Source organism: Camelina sativa, chromosome 9 (genome assembly GCF_000633955.1).
Source record: "Camelina sativa cultivar DH55 chromosome 9, Cs, whole genome shotgun sequence".
NCBI lineage: Eukaryota > Viridiplantae > Streptophyta > Magnoliopsida > Brassicales > Brassicaceae > Camelina > Camelina sativa.
In genome coordinates, this window is record NC_025693.1 from 33,967,296 (window position 1) to 33,980,714 (window position 13,419).

General features: G+C 32.4%; 2 protein-coding genes and 3 long non-coding RNA genes across 5 annotated transcripts in view; 3 read left to right on the plus strand and 2 right to left on the minus strand.

Annotated features, from left to right (window-relative positions):
- Window positions 1-1,419, plus strand: part of LOC104715948 (chaperone protein ClpB4, mitochondrial-like) — a 6,178-nt gene extending 4,759 nt beyond the window's left edge. The window contains exon 9 of the mRNA XM_010433311.2: window positions 986-1,419. Within this exon, the coding sequence (XP_010431613.1) occupies window positions 986-1,270 (285 nt within the window). The 3' untranslated portion in view covers window positions 1,271-1,419. The remainder of the gene's footprint in view (window positions 1-985) is intronic.
- LOC109126535 lies at window positions 4,168-6,081 on the plus strand. The gene is made up of 4 exons (XR_002033448.1): window positions 4,168-4,739; window positions 4,832-4,859; window positions 5,661-5,774; window positions 5,862-6,081. It is a non-coding gene; the product is annotated as an uncharacterized LOC109126535 (long non-coding RNA).
- LOC109126547 lies at window positions 7,280-8,528 on the plus strand. The gene is made up of 3 exons (XR_002033455.1): window positions 7,280-7,308; window positions 8,110-8,225; window positions 8,313-8,528. It is a non-coding gene; the product is annotated as an uncharacterized LOC109126547 (long non-coding RNA).
- On the minus strand, window positions 11,066-12,021 carry LOC104713962. Its single transcript, XR_755697.1, has 2 exons — window positions 11,926-12,021; window positions 11,066-11,776 (listed from the first exon to the last, which is right to left on the minus strand). It is a non-coding gene; the product is annotated as an uncharacterized LOC104713962 (long non-coding RNA).
- Window positions 12,208-13,367, minus strand: LOC104713964 (formin-like protein 17). Its single transcript, XM_010431191.2, has 3 exons — window positions 13,253-13,367; window positions 13,068-13,134; window positions 12,208-12,918 (listed from the first exon to the last, which is right to left on the minus strand). The coding sequence occupies exons 1-3, from the start codon at window positions 13,325-13,327 to the stop codon at window positions 12,776-12,778; spliced, it is 285 nt and encodes a 94-aa protein (XP_010429493.1). The 5' UTR covers window positions 13,328-13,367; the 3' UTR covers window positions 12,208-12,775.

Sequence of the window (13,419 nt, forward strand, 5' to 3'; positions counted from 1 at the left end):
TTGGACCAAACCGGAAACACTCACTTTTGTTCAGATACTCACTGTTGTACTAGATATTGTTGTCTATCATTAATTATCTGTAACTTTAGTTATACTTATTCTAATCTAATAATACTTACTTTGATATGCTTTCTAAATATAGGTCTGTATTATGTAGATATGTGATTCACTCTTCTTTTTTTTGCTTTTATTTTCAAGAAAAGAAAATGATATACATATTTTAAATTACAAAACTGAAAATATTAAACTATGTGTTAAAATATCCACTCTGGTATCGGTTGTTCGAAAGCTGGTCTTTCAGATCCTAACCGTCCAATAGGTGTTGGTAAAACCGAGCTTGCCGACGCTCTTGCTGGTTACCTTTTCAACACTGAAAACGCGATAGTGAGGATCGATATGAGTGAGTACATGGAAAAAAACTCAGTCTCACGGCTCATTGGTGCACCTCCCGGTTGTGCTGGTTTCGAAGAAGGTGGGCAGTTAACTGAAGCTATTCGGAGGAGACCTTACTCGGTGGTTCTGTTTGATGAGATAGAGAAAGCTCACCCTGATGTCTTCAATATCTTTCTACAGATACTAGATGACGGGAGGATAACTGATTCTCAAGGAAGGACTGTAAGTTTCAGAAACTGTTTTGTAATAATGACGTCTAATATAGGATCACACCCTATACTTGAGACTTCCCGCAACAATAAAGATAGCAAAGAAGCAGTTTATGAGATGATGAAGCAACAAGCTGTGGAGTTAGCAAGACAAACTTTTAAGCCAGAGTTCATGAACAGGATTGATGAATACATTGTTTTCCAGCCGTTGGATTTAACAGAATTATCCAAGATCGTCGAGTTTCAGGTACTTTACTTTATATACACACTACTGTTTAATACAAATCCTCTCTTATTGGGTTATAGGCCTAGGCTATTGAGTTTTGGCTTTGGTCCAGTTTGGTTTGTGTTTGGTATAAATGTAATGTTACTATTTGGTGCAGATGAGACGAGTGAAGAATTTGTTGGAACAAAAGAAAATAAAACTTGAGTACACAAAAGAAGCGGTGGATCTCCTTGCTCAGCTTGGGTTTGACCCAAACAATGGGGCAAGGCCGGTGAAGAGAGTGATTCAGGAGATAGTGAAGAAGGAGATATCCTCAAAAATTTTGAAGGGAGAGTTTACAGAGGAAGACACTATTCTTCTAGATGTTGACCAGCCAAACAACAAATTGGTCATCAAGAAGCTCGAGAGTAGTGCTCCTGTTGAAGAATTGGCCGCCGCATGATCATAAAAGCTCGATTATATCTCTTTTCTAATGATGATCATGTCTTAACTAAGGATTAATTATATTTGCCGACAAAAGAAAATGGGAACATTTTTAATCAAATGTTTGAGCTGTGACTAATGAGATAATTTGTGGGTTAAGTTGTAAGAATTATTTGGGGTTCACAAGTGTATTAATCAATGTGTTCGGGTTATTACTTAAATTATTAAATTTTATATGATCGTAAAGGGATATTTTATGTCTTCCGACTGCATGTATATAATATAATGGTGCTAGAATATAATCAAAAGGTAATTGCACTGTTTTTTCCAACAAAGGTATATATTGAAATTGATCGGTAAATTCAAGTAGTCTTGGAAGTTTTTTTTGCATGAGAAACGTTTTCAATAGAAGAAACCGTTAGACCTCACACCTCAGTAATGAAAGCTAATTAAAAAATATAAGAAGGAGAGAGAAAAATTACTCAGTGAAAAAACGTTTTTCAGTTTTTATCTAACACATGTCAGATTTTTATTAGTCATATATTAAAATTTTTTTTTTTTTTGAACAACGGTGAATACGTTCTCCCCGCTGGTGATGTTCTTAAAGCTTCATGGCCAGTTTCTCATCGGGTTTCTACCTATTAAAAAATTAAATATATATATATGAGAAAGAGAATCATAATTCAGAAAGGGTTTGAGAAAATCTGAAAACTTTGCTGAAAAATTCATATGACACTTGGTTCAATATAATTGGTTAAATAATTATTTTCTAATTTGTTTATTTTTCTTCTTTTTAAAAAATCATTAATATTTATGAGATACATGTAGAGTTTCTCAGGGATAAATATGGTCTTAGCATTTATATATAAGAGCTGTGCAAATAGCTTTTGAAGCTGGAAGCAAAACAATAAAAGTATCATATGATTTGGAGCTGGAGGCAAAAAAAAGTACTATATGAACATAATTGATGAATACATTGTTTTCTAGCCGTTGGATATGAAAGAACTATCAAAATCATCGAGTTTCTGGTAATTTTAATTAAAAATTGTTTTTAATATTATATATTAATTAAAAATTATAAATAAAAATTCATATGAAATTCAAATATTACCGAGCTAATATTTGCTTCTGAACTATCTTAAGACAACTGTTTTTTCTTCCTCTAGAAAAATAAAATATACTTGAAATACTGGAACTTGTTAAATATACATTTCTTAGTAACACATGCATTGTAGTGTAAATGGATGTTATATTTTTCACTTTAACTAGTAATTATAATGCAACATAAAAATTACTGTTTTACTAGTCACAAAAAAAAGATTCTACAGTCAACATAATTTAAATTACTTACCTATAAAGCCCACAAAAAATCATTGTTATCAGTCAATTTTTTTAATACTGGATGCACATTTATTGTAGTCAAACTAATATAATAGGAATTAGTCTTTTATTTTGTTGACTAGAAAAAATGAACTTTGCTTGTAGTAGTATTTATTTCTATAATCACAATTAAGTTTTGTGTAATAAATAAATAAATGTAAAGCCAAAAAAAAAAGCAAAAGTATTAACAAATACATAGTGTAACATCATGAGCCTGAATAGGTGGGTGTCGGTCCATACCAACAAATTTTTTAGGGTTAGTTGGTTTAGTTTCAAACCGCCCGGTTTAGCGATTTTTGGGAAAACCCTAAACTTCTCCTATAAAAGGCCGACCCCCTAGTTGTTTTGTGGCAGAAAAGCATGTGGCCGTCATCCTTTAGAAAAAAAGTTTTTGGGTTGTGAGATCAAGTGAGAGAGAAAGGAGAAGAGCTTTGCTTGGTTTGGTGCTTGCTTTGGTGTGTGAAGCATNTGCTGAAAAATTCATATGACACTTGGTTCAATATAATTGGTTAAATAATTATTTTCTAATTTGTTTATTTTTCTTCTTTTTAAAAAATCATTAATATTTATGAGATACATGTAGAGTTTCTCAGGGATAAATATGGTCTTAGCATTTATATATAAGAGCTGTGCAAATAGCTTTTGAAGCTGGAAGCAAAACAATAAAAGTATCATATGATTTGGAGCTGGAGGCAAAAAAAAGTACTATATGAACATAATTGATGAATACATTGTTTTCTAGCCGTTGGATATGAAAGAACTATCAAAATCATCGAGTTTCTGGTAATTTTAATTAAAAATTGTTTTTAATATTATATATTAATTAAAAATTATAAATAAAAATTCATATGAAATTCAAATATTACCGAGCTAATATTTGCTTCTGAACTATCTTAAGACAACTGTTTTTTCTTCCTCTAGAAAAATAAAATATACTTGAAATACTGGAACTTGTTAAATATACATTTCTTAGTAACACATGCATTGTAGTGTAAATGGATGTTATATTTTTCACTTTAACTAGTAATTATAATGCAACATAAAAATTACTGTTTTACTAGTCACAAAAAAAAGATTCTACAGTCAACATAATTTAAATTACTTACCTATAAAGCCCACAAAAAATCATTGTTATCAGTCAATTTTTTTAATACTGGATGCACATTTATTGTAGTCAAACTAATATAATAGGAATTAGTCTTTTATTTTGTTGACTAGAAAAAATGAACTTTGCTTGTAGTAGTATTTATTTCTATAATCACAATTAAGTTTTGTGTAATAAATAAATAAATGTAAAGCCAAAAAAAAAAGCAAAAGTATTAACAAATACATAGTGTAACATCATGAGCCTGAATAGGTGGGTGTCGGTCCATACCAACAAATTTTTTAGGGTTAGTTGGTTTAGTTTCAAACCGCCCGGTTTAGCGATTTTTGGGAAAACCCTAAACTTCTCCTATAAAAGGCCGACCCCCTAGTTGTTTTGTGGCAGAAAAGCATGTGGCCGTCATCCTTTAGAAAAAAAGTTTTTGGGTTGTGAGATCAAGTGAGAGAGAAAGGAGAAGAGCTTTGCTTGGTTTGGTGCTTGCTTTGGTGTGTGAAGCATAAGAGAAGCAGATCATAGCGTTGTTGTTGCTGTGTTGGGTTGTCTTTGTCCAGATTTCCTTCTTGTTTTGAGGTGAGTATATGATCATAGTTTATCTAAGCGTTAAGATTGCTTATTTGTTATTTCTATGATAGATGAGGATTGATTCCTTTGTTTATGTGTTTTTGTTGGTTGGTCTTGTATGGTTGCTTGTGGTTGTTTGTTCGTTGGGAGAAAAAGTGGTGAAGGATCCGTCGTCGAGGATCACTCGTATTGCGTTAAAGGATTCGATGTCGACTGACATCAAGGATAGGTTTCAATCAACACCAGCCCGTGTTCGTGGTGGAGTTTGTGTTAGTGTCGTTCGACATCATGGGAGGATGTTGGTCACCATCACGATACCGAGGAAGTTTGGGAGGTGGGATCGAACAACAGAAAGGATGGGTGTCAATCAACACCAACGACCAGTAGACGTGCTATGTGTTCTAATTGCTCTGGTTTGATTGATTGTTTTGATTTATTGATGGTAATCTTAATTGCTTGTATAACCCAATAGATGAGTAGATTGCCTTGTTAAGTATTTGTAATAATACTTACATATCTTTTTTTATGTTGCAGGTAAAGAAACGATGTGACTGTGATTATGGTAAGGAAGAGGGGATGATCTAGGGTCTTTGTTTCGTGTTGTTGGTTATTTGTTTTTGGATATTTTAGATTATTGATAGTTTTGCGTGTTCTTTAATTGCTAATTTGTTGATTTATTAATGATCATTTGAGTTGGATTTATGGTGGTAAGTTGATTTGTTTTAGCATGATTTTTTTTATTGGAGGGATTAGTTAATTAAGTATGGGTATTATAAAAACAGTTGTGGTTATTTCATATAGTAACATATTTATCTAAATAATAAATAAGTTAGTTATTTAGTGAAAAGATAAATGTTAAAAACTGCAATAAATTAAACTAAATTTAAACATTTATCAATAATTTTTTTAATAAAAATATAAATATTAATATATTTATTTAAGATATTTTATCTGCTGGTTTTGATTGGAAAAACAACTATGTCTTTTTCATCTTATTCCTTATTTTTCTATAAATAAGTGAGTAGAGAACATATAACTCTACATATATGAACATTTTTGCTTCCACTAATATATCTTTACAGAAAATATATAAGAAATCTGAGAAACCATAGTTTTTCTAATATCACAAGACCAAGGTATGGATCGTTTTTTTATTATATCTGCCTAAAAAATATTATCTCATGTGAATTCAATGTACATATATAACTTGCAGTTTAGACTGTTAAGTATTGTCTTAAAATCTGGTTTTTGTTGGAGATACAGTTGTTTCTGTATTATCTTTATGAGGAATTCCTAGCTCTTATCTATCTGATTTTGTTTCCTTGTCACCATTTCATGCTTAATTTGTTTTGATTATTTGTAGGGAAATCAACTGGTCGAAGTTCATGTGAGAAGTAGTAAGGAAAAGAATAAGAGTCAACACAGTAAAAAATATATATATATATTCGACTTTACGAAGCCATTTGGCCACAAAGAGGTTAATATTTGTCATTAACAATTTATTTGGTTAAACAGAAATTGGAGATTGGTATTAATAAGTTTTTTTTTACCTTTTTATTTGTAGAAAAGTGGATAAATACTGAAAGATGTGAGCTTTTTAAGATATGGAAGCAAGCGTTTCGGACCTTTCGGTCATGTTTCTTGGCTTGGGTATGTGGTATCATTGACAAGGTTAGTAATAGTAAAGTCATTGTCTTTTGATTGGTAAAGAGTAAAGAGCAGCAGTAGTTTGTGTAGGTAACTAAAACTCAAAACTTATTTCTTCTTTTTCTTTTTATATATACTTTTCCTTGATATTCTGAATCATCTTCAGAAACTTTAAAAACCCTAAACCAAACAAAAACCATGACGTGTGTTCTTCCTGACATTTGTTTCCTCACAATTTACATGTGTCTGTATCTTGTATTTCATTCTAAATTGGTTTGTTTGTTTCCGTTTTTGAGAATTTGTATCTCGTTCATTTTAAAAAGAAATTATGACTAGGATTTTTTGCAATTGATCTATCTTTGAGCTCTCTACCTTCAGTTTTTGTTTAATTTGTATTTTTCTTGTATTTTGATGATGTAGATTACTTAGTGATAAGAAAGACAAATGGTGGGTAGAAAGAAACCAAAATATGTGATAAATTAAAATGTCAGTGGAAAAAGATATGTTAAGCCACTTCCCAANACAACAAATTTTTTAGGGTTAGTTGGTTTAGTTTCAAACCGTCGGTTTAGCGATTTTTGGGAAAACCCTAAACTTCTCCTATAAAAGGCCGGCCCCCTAGTTGTTTTGTGGCAAAAAAGCATGTGGCCGTCGTCCTTTAGAAAAAAAGTTTTTGGGTTGTGAGACCAAGTGAGAGAGAAAGGAGAAGAGCTTTGCTTGGTTTGGTGCTTGCTTTGGTGTGTGAAGCATAAGAGAAGCAGATCATAGCGTTGTTATTGCTGTGTTGGGTTGTCTTTGTCCAGATTTCCTTCTTGTTTTGAGGTGAGTATATGATCATAGTTTATCTAAGTGTTAAGATTGCTTATTTGTTGTTTCTATGATATATGAGAATTGATTCCTTTGTTTATGTGTTTTTGTTGGTTGGTCTTGTATGGTTGCTTGTTTGTTGGGAGAAAAAGTGGTGAAAGATCCGTCGTCGAGGATCACTCGTATTGCGTTAAAGGATTCGGTGTCGACTGACATCAAGGATAGGTTTCAATCAACACCAGCCCGTGTTTGTGGTGGAGTTTGTGTTAGTGTCGTTTGACATCATGGGAGGATGTTGGTCACCATCACGATACCGAGGAAGTTTGGGAGTGGGATCGAACAACAGAAAGGATGGGTGTCAATCAACACCAACGACCAGTAGACGTGCTATGTGTTCTAATTGCTCTGGTTTGATTGATTGTTTTGATTTATTGATGGTAATCTTAATTGCTTGTATAACCCAATAGATGAGTAGATTGCCTTGTTAAGTATTTGTAATAATACTTACGTATCTTTTTTTATGTTGCAGGTAAAGAAACGATGTGACTGTGATCATGGTAAGGAAGAGGGGATGATCTAGGGTTTTTGTTTCGTGTTGTTGGTTATTTGTTTTTGGATATTTTAGATTATTGATAGTTTTGCGTGTTCTTTAATTGCTAATTTGTTGATTTATTAATGATCATTTGAGTTGGATTTATGGTGGTAAGTTGATTTGTTTTAGCATGATTTTTTTTATTGGAGGGATTAGTTAATTAAGTATGGGTATTATAAAAACAGTTGTGGTTATTTCATATAGTAACATATTTATCTAAATAATAAATAAGTTAGTTATTTAGTGAAAAGATAAATGTTAAAAACTGCAATAAATTAAACTAAATTTAAACATTTATCAATAATTTTTTTAATAAAAATATAAATATTAATATATTTATTTAAGATATTTTATCTGCTGGTTTTGATTGGAAAAACAACTATGTCTTTTTCATCTTATTCCTTATTTTTCTATAAATAAGTGAGTAGAGAACATATAACTCTACATATATGAACATTTTTGCTTCCACTAATATATCTTTACAGAAAATATATAAGAAATCTGAGAAACCATAGTTTTTCTAATATCACAAGACCAAGGTATGGATCGTTTTTTTATTATATCTGCCTAAAAAATATTATCTCATGTGAATTCAATGTACATATATAACTTGCAGTTTAGACTGTTAAGTATTGTCTTAAAATCTGGTTTTTGTTGGAGATACAGTTGTTTCTGTATTATCTTTATGAGGAATTCCTAGCTCTTATCTATCTGATTTTGTTTCCTTGTCACCATTTCATGCTTAATTTGTTTTGATTATTTGGAGGGAAATCAACTGGTCGAAGTTCATGAGAGAAGTAGTAAGGAAAAGAATAAGAGTCAACACAGTAAAAAATATATATATATATATTCGACTTTACGAAGCCATTTGGCCACAAAGAGGTTAATATTTGTCATTAACAATTTATTTGGTTAAACAGAAATTGGAGATTGGTATTAATAAGTTTTTTTTTACCTTTTTATTTGTAGAAAAGTGGATAAATACTGAAAGATGTGAGCTTTTTAAGATATGGAAGCAAGCGTTTCGGACCTTTCGGTCATGTTTCTTGGCTTGGGTATGTGGTATCATTGACAAGGTTAGTAATAGTAAAGTCATTGTCTTTTGATTGGTAAAGAGTAAAGAGCAGCAGTAGTTTGTGTAGGTAACTAAAACTCAAAACTTATTTCTTCTTTCTCTTTTTATATATACTTTTCCTTGATATTCTGAATCATCTTCAGAAACTTTAAAAACCCTAAACCAAACAAAAACCATGACGTGTGTTCTTCCTGACATTTGTTTCCTCACAATTTACATGTGTCTGTATCTTGTATTTCATTCTAAATTGGTTTGTTTGTTTCCGTTTTTGAGAATTTGTATCTCGTTCATTTTAAAAAGAAATTATGACTAGGATTTTTTGCAATTGATCTATCTTTGAGCTCTCTACCTTCAGTTTTTGTTTAATTTGTATTTTTCTTGTATTTTGATGATGTAGATTACTTAGTGATAAGAAAGACAAATGGTGGGTAGAAAGAAACCAAAATATGTGACAAATTAAAATGTCAGTGGAAAAAGATATGTTAAGCCACTTCCCAAACCTTTGATATATATTATGAATAATTTATCATATTTCTATCAAGGATACTGTAAGACCAAGTGTTTTGTCTTCCAAAGGGAGAAATCTTTGGAAATTGGTTCATGGATTGGAGAATTTGGTAGACAAAATACTTGTTCTTACAGCATCCTTGGTAGAAAAATGATATATATTCTAATATCAAAGGTTCTTCTTAAGTGCCAACATTTATTTTTCCACCGACACTTTGTCACATTCTTTCGTTTTCTTCTTTCCATCCACCATTTGTCAACCTTAACACAACTAATATGCATAATCAAAATATAAGAAAAAAACAAACTAAACAAAAAAAATTGAAGGTAGAGAGCTCAGAGACATATGTATTGCGAGAAATCCTTTTCATAATTCTCAAAAAAAAAATGAACGAGATGAAAAGCGATATTAGTCAAAGTTCTCAAAAACTAGAACAAAACCAACCAGTTTTGACTGAGATATACAAGATAAGGACACATATAAATTGCAACAAAACAGATTGCGAAGAATACACGCCAAGACTTGTTTAGCTTATAGGGCTTTCAAGGTTTCTGAAGATGATCTAGAAATCAATGGAAAGTATAAAAAAAAAAGAAGAAAGCACAAGTTTTCGTTACCTATTGTGAAGTTGCAGGCTCTTTGCTTTACTGCCCCTTGAGAAGAAGGATTCATGTACCTTTGACACAAACGCCTTACAGTTTTTTTTTATCTCTTACTAACCAAAACTTCGACTTGGACCAAACCGGAAACACTCACTTTTGTTCAGATACTCACTTTTGTACAACCAGTACTAGATATTGTTGTCTATCATTTATTATCTGTAACTTTAGGGCCTGACTGGTTCAAACGCTGCGGTTGCGGTTGCGGGAGATTGCGGAAGCGGGCGATTGCGGTTTCAAGCGTTATTAAGCGTTTTGAACGACTGGTTTAGCGGTTTAAAATTGGTGCGTTTGCGGGAGGTTTACGACTGCTTGACCAGCGGGTGCAATAGCGGTTGGAACATAATAAATGTGATATATAATTATATAAATGTTTTAAAATATCAAAAACTTTATTAAACTTGATTTATAATTAAAATTCATTAAAAATACTAAAATAATTATTAAAAAATAAATAAATTTCATAATGAAATACTTATTACTTTATGCATTTGGATTTTTACCAAAACTTTAATTAAGTAATTTGATAAATGACTAAAACATATGTTTTAGATCGTAGATCTTCTTTCTTAAATCTCACACACTCAATAAGTTTTGTGGGGCAGTATTTGCATCGGTAGTAATGATCAAATGAGAGTTGAGAAGAGTCACTCGTGATTTGTTTTTATTTTTCACAAATAATCTTATTTTCTTAAATTTCTGATGAAACGTTATATTTATTTAGATTTTTTTGAACTTATGTGCGATGTGCCATTAAATTTACATCAAGTTTTCTGGGTTATTGTTAATTGAAATATTATTTTCTTCCAATTATTTATTTTTTTAATATTTTTAATCTTATCCGTACTTCATTTTCTCTCATCCTTAATGAATAAAATAGTTAGGTAAAAAATATATATAAAATATATTTCATTATCATTGATTTGTTTCAAATTTTTTCTAAAAAAAAAAAAAAAATTTGAAACGCAAACGCCCGCAACCGCAAACGCTTGCGGGAACCAGCTTTTGGAATTCAACGGTTGGGAGCGATTGGGAGCGACTGGGAGCGATTGGGAGCGATTTGTGTGATTGGCCCCAAACGCTAGCAACCGCCCGCAAACGCAAACGCAGCGTTTGCGGGAGCTAGCGGGAGAACCAGTCAAGCTCTTAGTTATACTTATTCTAATCTAATAATACTTACTTTGATATGCTTTCTAAATATAGGTCTGTATTATGTAGATATGTGATTCACTCTTCTTTTTTTTGCTTTTATTTTCAAGAAAAGAAAATGATATACATATTTTAAATTACAAAACTGAAAATATTAAACTATGTGCTAAAATATGATTAATTAATTGAAAATATTAAACTATATACATATCTCAGTCTTGGACACTGATGATAGGGAAGAGGCACAAATAGAGATGATTTCTCAGTAGAATGAGTCCTAACTCATAAGAGTTAAAGCTCGTAGATTTCTATATCTAGGCCATAAGAATCAAAGCACAAAATTTAGTAGCTTCATCTTTTACTGCAGGACTTGCGGTTCTTGTTGTCTTAGTAGTAGTAGTATTGAGAACAAATTTTGTAAATTTTATAACACAAAAAAAAAACCCATAACACACACTCAATATTTACACATCTTATAATCCCTCCCTAAATTTATACACTAGAAGTTACATTTCTGTTTCTGTATTAAAACTAGGAAGGGACTCAAACTCCTGCATAAGTTGTCAATCTAATACTATTCCCATCAAAATACAAAGCTAAATCTTCTTCTGCATCTCTCCTTCATTACCTAATCGCTGGATTCCAGCTTTTTTCTTGTTACCTACCTACCAGAGGACCAAAGTTTCCTCTTTTTTTTCTAATCTAAAAGACTAAATCCAAAGCTGTGTCTTGTCAGATGATGAAACTATATCTGGGGGGAAGTTCTCTATATTTGGCTAAAATCCCCGAACTAGGAGCCGCAACATGTAGTTTCCGGTTCCCAGGACTGCCAAAGGCAACTCAAGGAGGTCGAACGGTAGTAGACAACAACGACATCCTTTTGTGTGTGCAGTTGTGTTTCAGTTCTCATTGTACACACTTTTCTTAAGGTTTTCATTCTCTGCTTCCTTCTGTGCTCTCTTCTTCTCAAACTCGGCTTGCTTGCAGTTTTCCTCGTGTGATCGCACAAATATTCTAACAAAGTTTTGCAGAGTGGATACAACTGCAGATTCAAATCAAATGTAAGGATTTGGTTTATCTTAGGTCAGGGAAAAAAAGGACAAACCTCCAAATACCAAATGGAGATGATCTATAGAAACAAGATGTAAGACGAGAAGAAACCATATTAGTGAGTTTACATCAAATTGTTACCTTGCTCAAATGGGACACGAGCTGGATCTTCTCCAAAGTATAACGCCAATGCATCAGCGCTTCCACCCTAATAATACAATGAGAAATCAATTGTGGTAGCACCAAAGAATCCATACNCTAAAATATGATTAATTAATTGAAAATATTAAACTATATACATATCTCAGTCTTGGACACTGATGATAGGGAAGAGGCACAAATAGAGATGATTTCTCAGTAGAATGAGTCCTAACTCATAAGAGTTAAAGCTCGTAGATTTCTATATCTAGGCCATAAGAATCAAAGCACAAAATTTAGTAGCTTCATCTTTTACTGCAGGACTTGCGGTTCTTGTTGTCTTAGTAGTAGTAGTATTGAGAACAAATTTTGTAAATTTTATAACACAAAAAAAAAACCCATAACACACACTCAATATTTACACATCTTATAATCCCTCCCTAAATTTATACACTAGAAGTTACATTTCTGTTTCTGTATTAAAACTAGGAAGGGACTCAAACTCCTGCATAAGTTGTCAATCTAATACTATTCCCATCAAAATACAAAGCTAAATCTTCTTCTGCATCTCTCCTTCATTACCTAATCGCTGGATTCCAGCTTTTTTCTTGTTACCTACCTACCAGAGGACCAAAGTTTCCTCTTTTTTTTCTAATCTAAAAGACTAAATCCAAAGCTGTGTCTTGTCAGATGATGAAACTATATCTGGGGGGAAGTTCTCTATATTTGGCTAAAATCCCCGAACTAGGAGCCGCAACATGTAGTTTCCGGTTCCCAGGACTGCCAAAGGCAACTCAAGGAGGTCGAACGGTAGTAGACAACAACGACATCCTTTTGTGTGTGCAGTTGTGTTTCAGTTCTCATTGTACACACTTTTCTTAAGGTTTTCATTCTCTGCTTCCTTCTGTGCTCTCTTCTTCTCAAACTCGGCTTGCTTGCAGTTTTCCTCGTGTGATCGCACAAATATTCTAACAAAGTTTTGCAGAGTGGATACAACTGCAGATTCAAATCAAATGTAAGGATTTGGTTTATCTTAGGTCAGGGAAAAAAAGGACAAACCTCCAAATACCAAATGGAGATGATCTATAGAAACAAGATGTAAGACGAGAAGAAACCATATTAGTGAGTTTACATCAAATTGTTACCTTGCTCAAATGGGACACGAGCTGGATCTTCTCCAAAGTATAACGCCAATGCATCAGCGCTTCCACCCTAATAATACAATGAGAAATCAATTGTGGTAGCACCAAAGAATCCATACCACAGTAACGTAAAAGTGATTCAGAAAAGAAATAAAGACAGAGAGAAGGTAGGGCCAAAGAATCCTTACAACAGTTGAATAGAGGGAAGCCAAGGACTTTACTTCTCCTTCAGCAAAGCTAAGAAACTCTTTCAAGTTCTGCATACAGAAGTAGAAGTGTAAGCAGACGATGAGACACGTGCAATCAATAACTAAACAAGCTTCTTGAATATCTAATTAATTTTACCATNTGAGTC

What these genes read in the sequence shown, in the direction of transcription:
- LOC104713964 (XM_010431191.2), bottom strand. Translation starts at nt 13,327, where the DNA reads ATGCAGAACTTGAAAGAGTTTCTTAGCTTTGCTGAAGGAGAAGTAAAG. An exon ending in CTTCCCTCTATTCAACTGTT is followed by an intron (nt 13,135 to 13,252) that starts GTAAGGATTCTT and finishes TTGTATTATTAG; the next exon opens with GGTGGAAGCGCTGATGCATT. An exon ending in TCGTGTCCCATTTGAGCAAG is followed by an intron (nt 12,919 to 13,067) that starts GTAACAATTTGA and finishes TTGAATCTGCAG; the next exon opens with TTGTATCCACTCTGCAAAAC.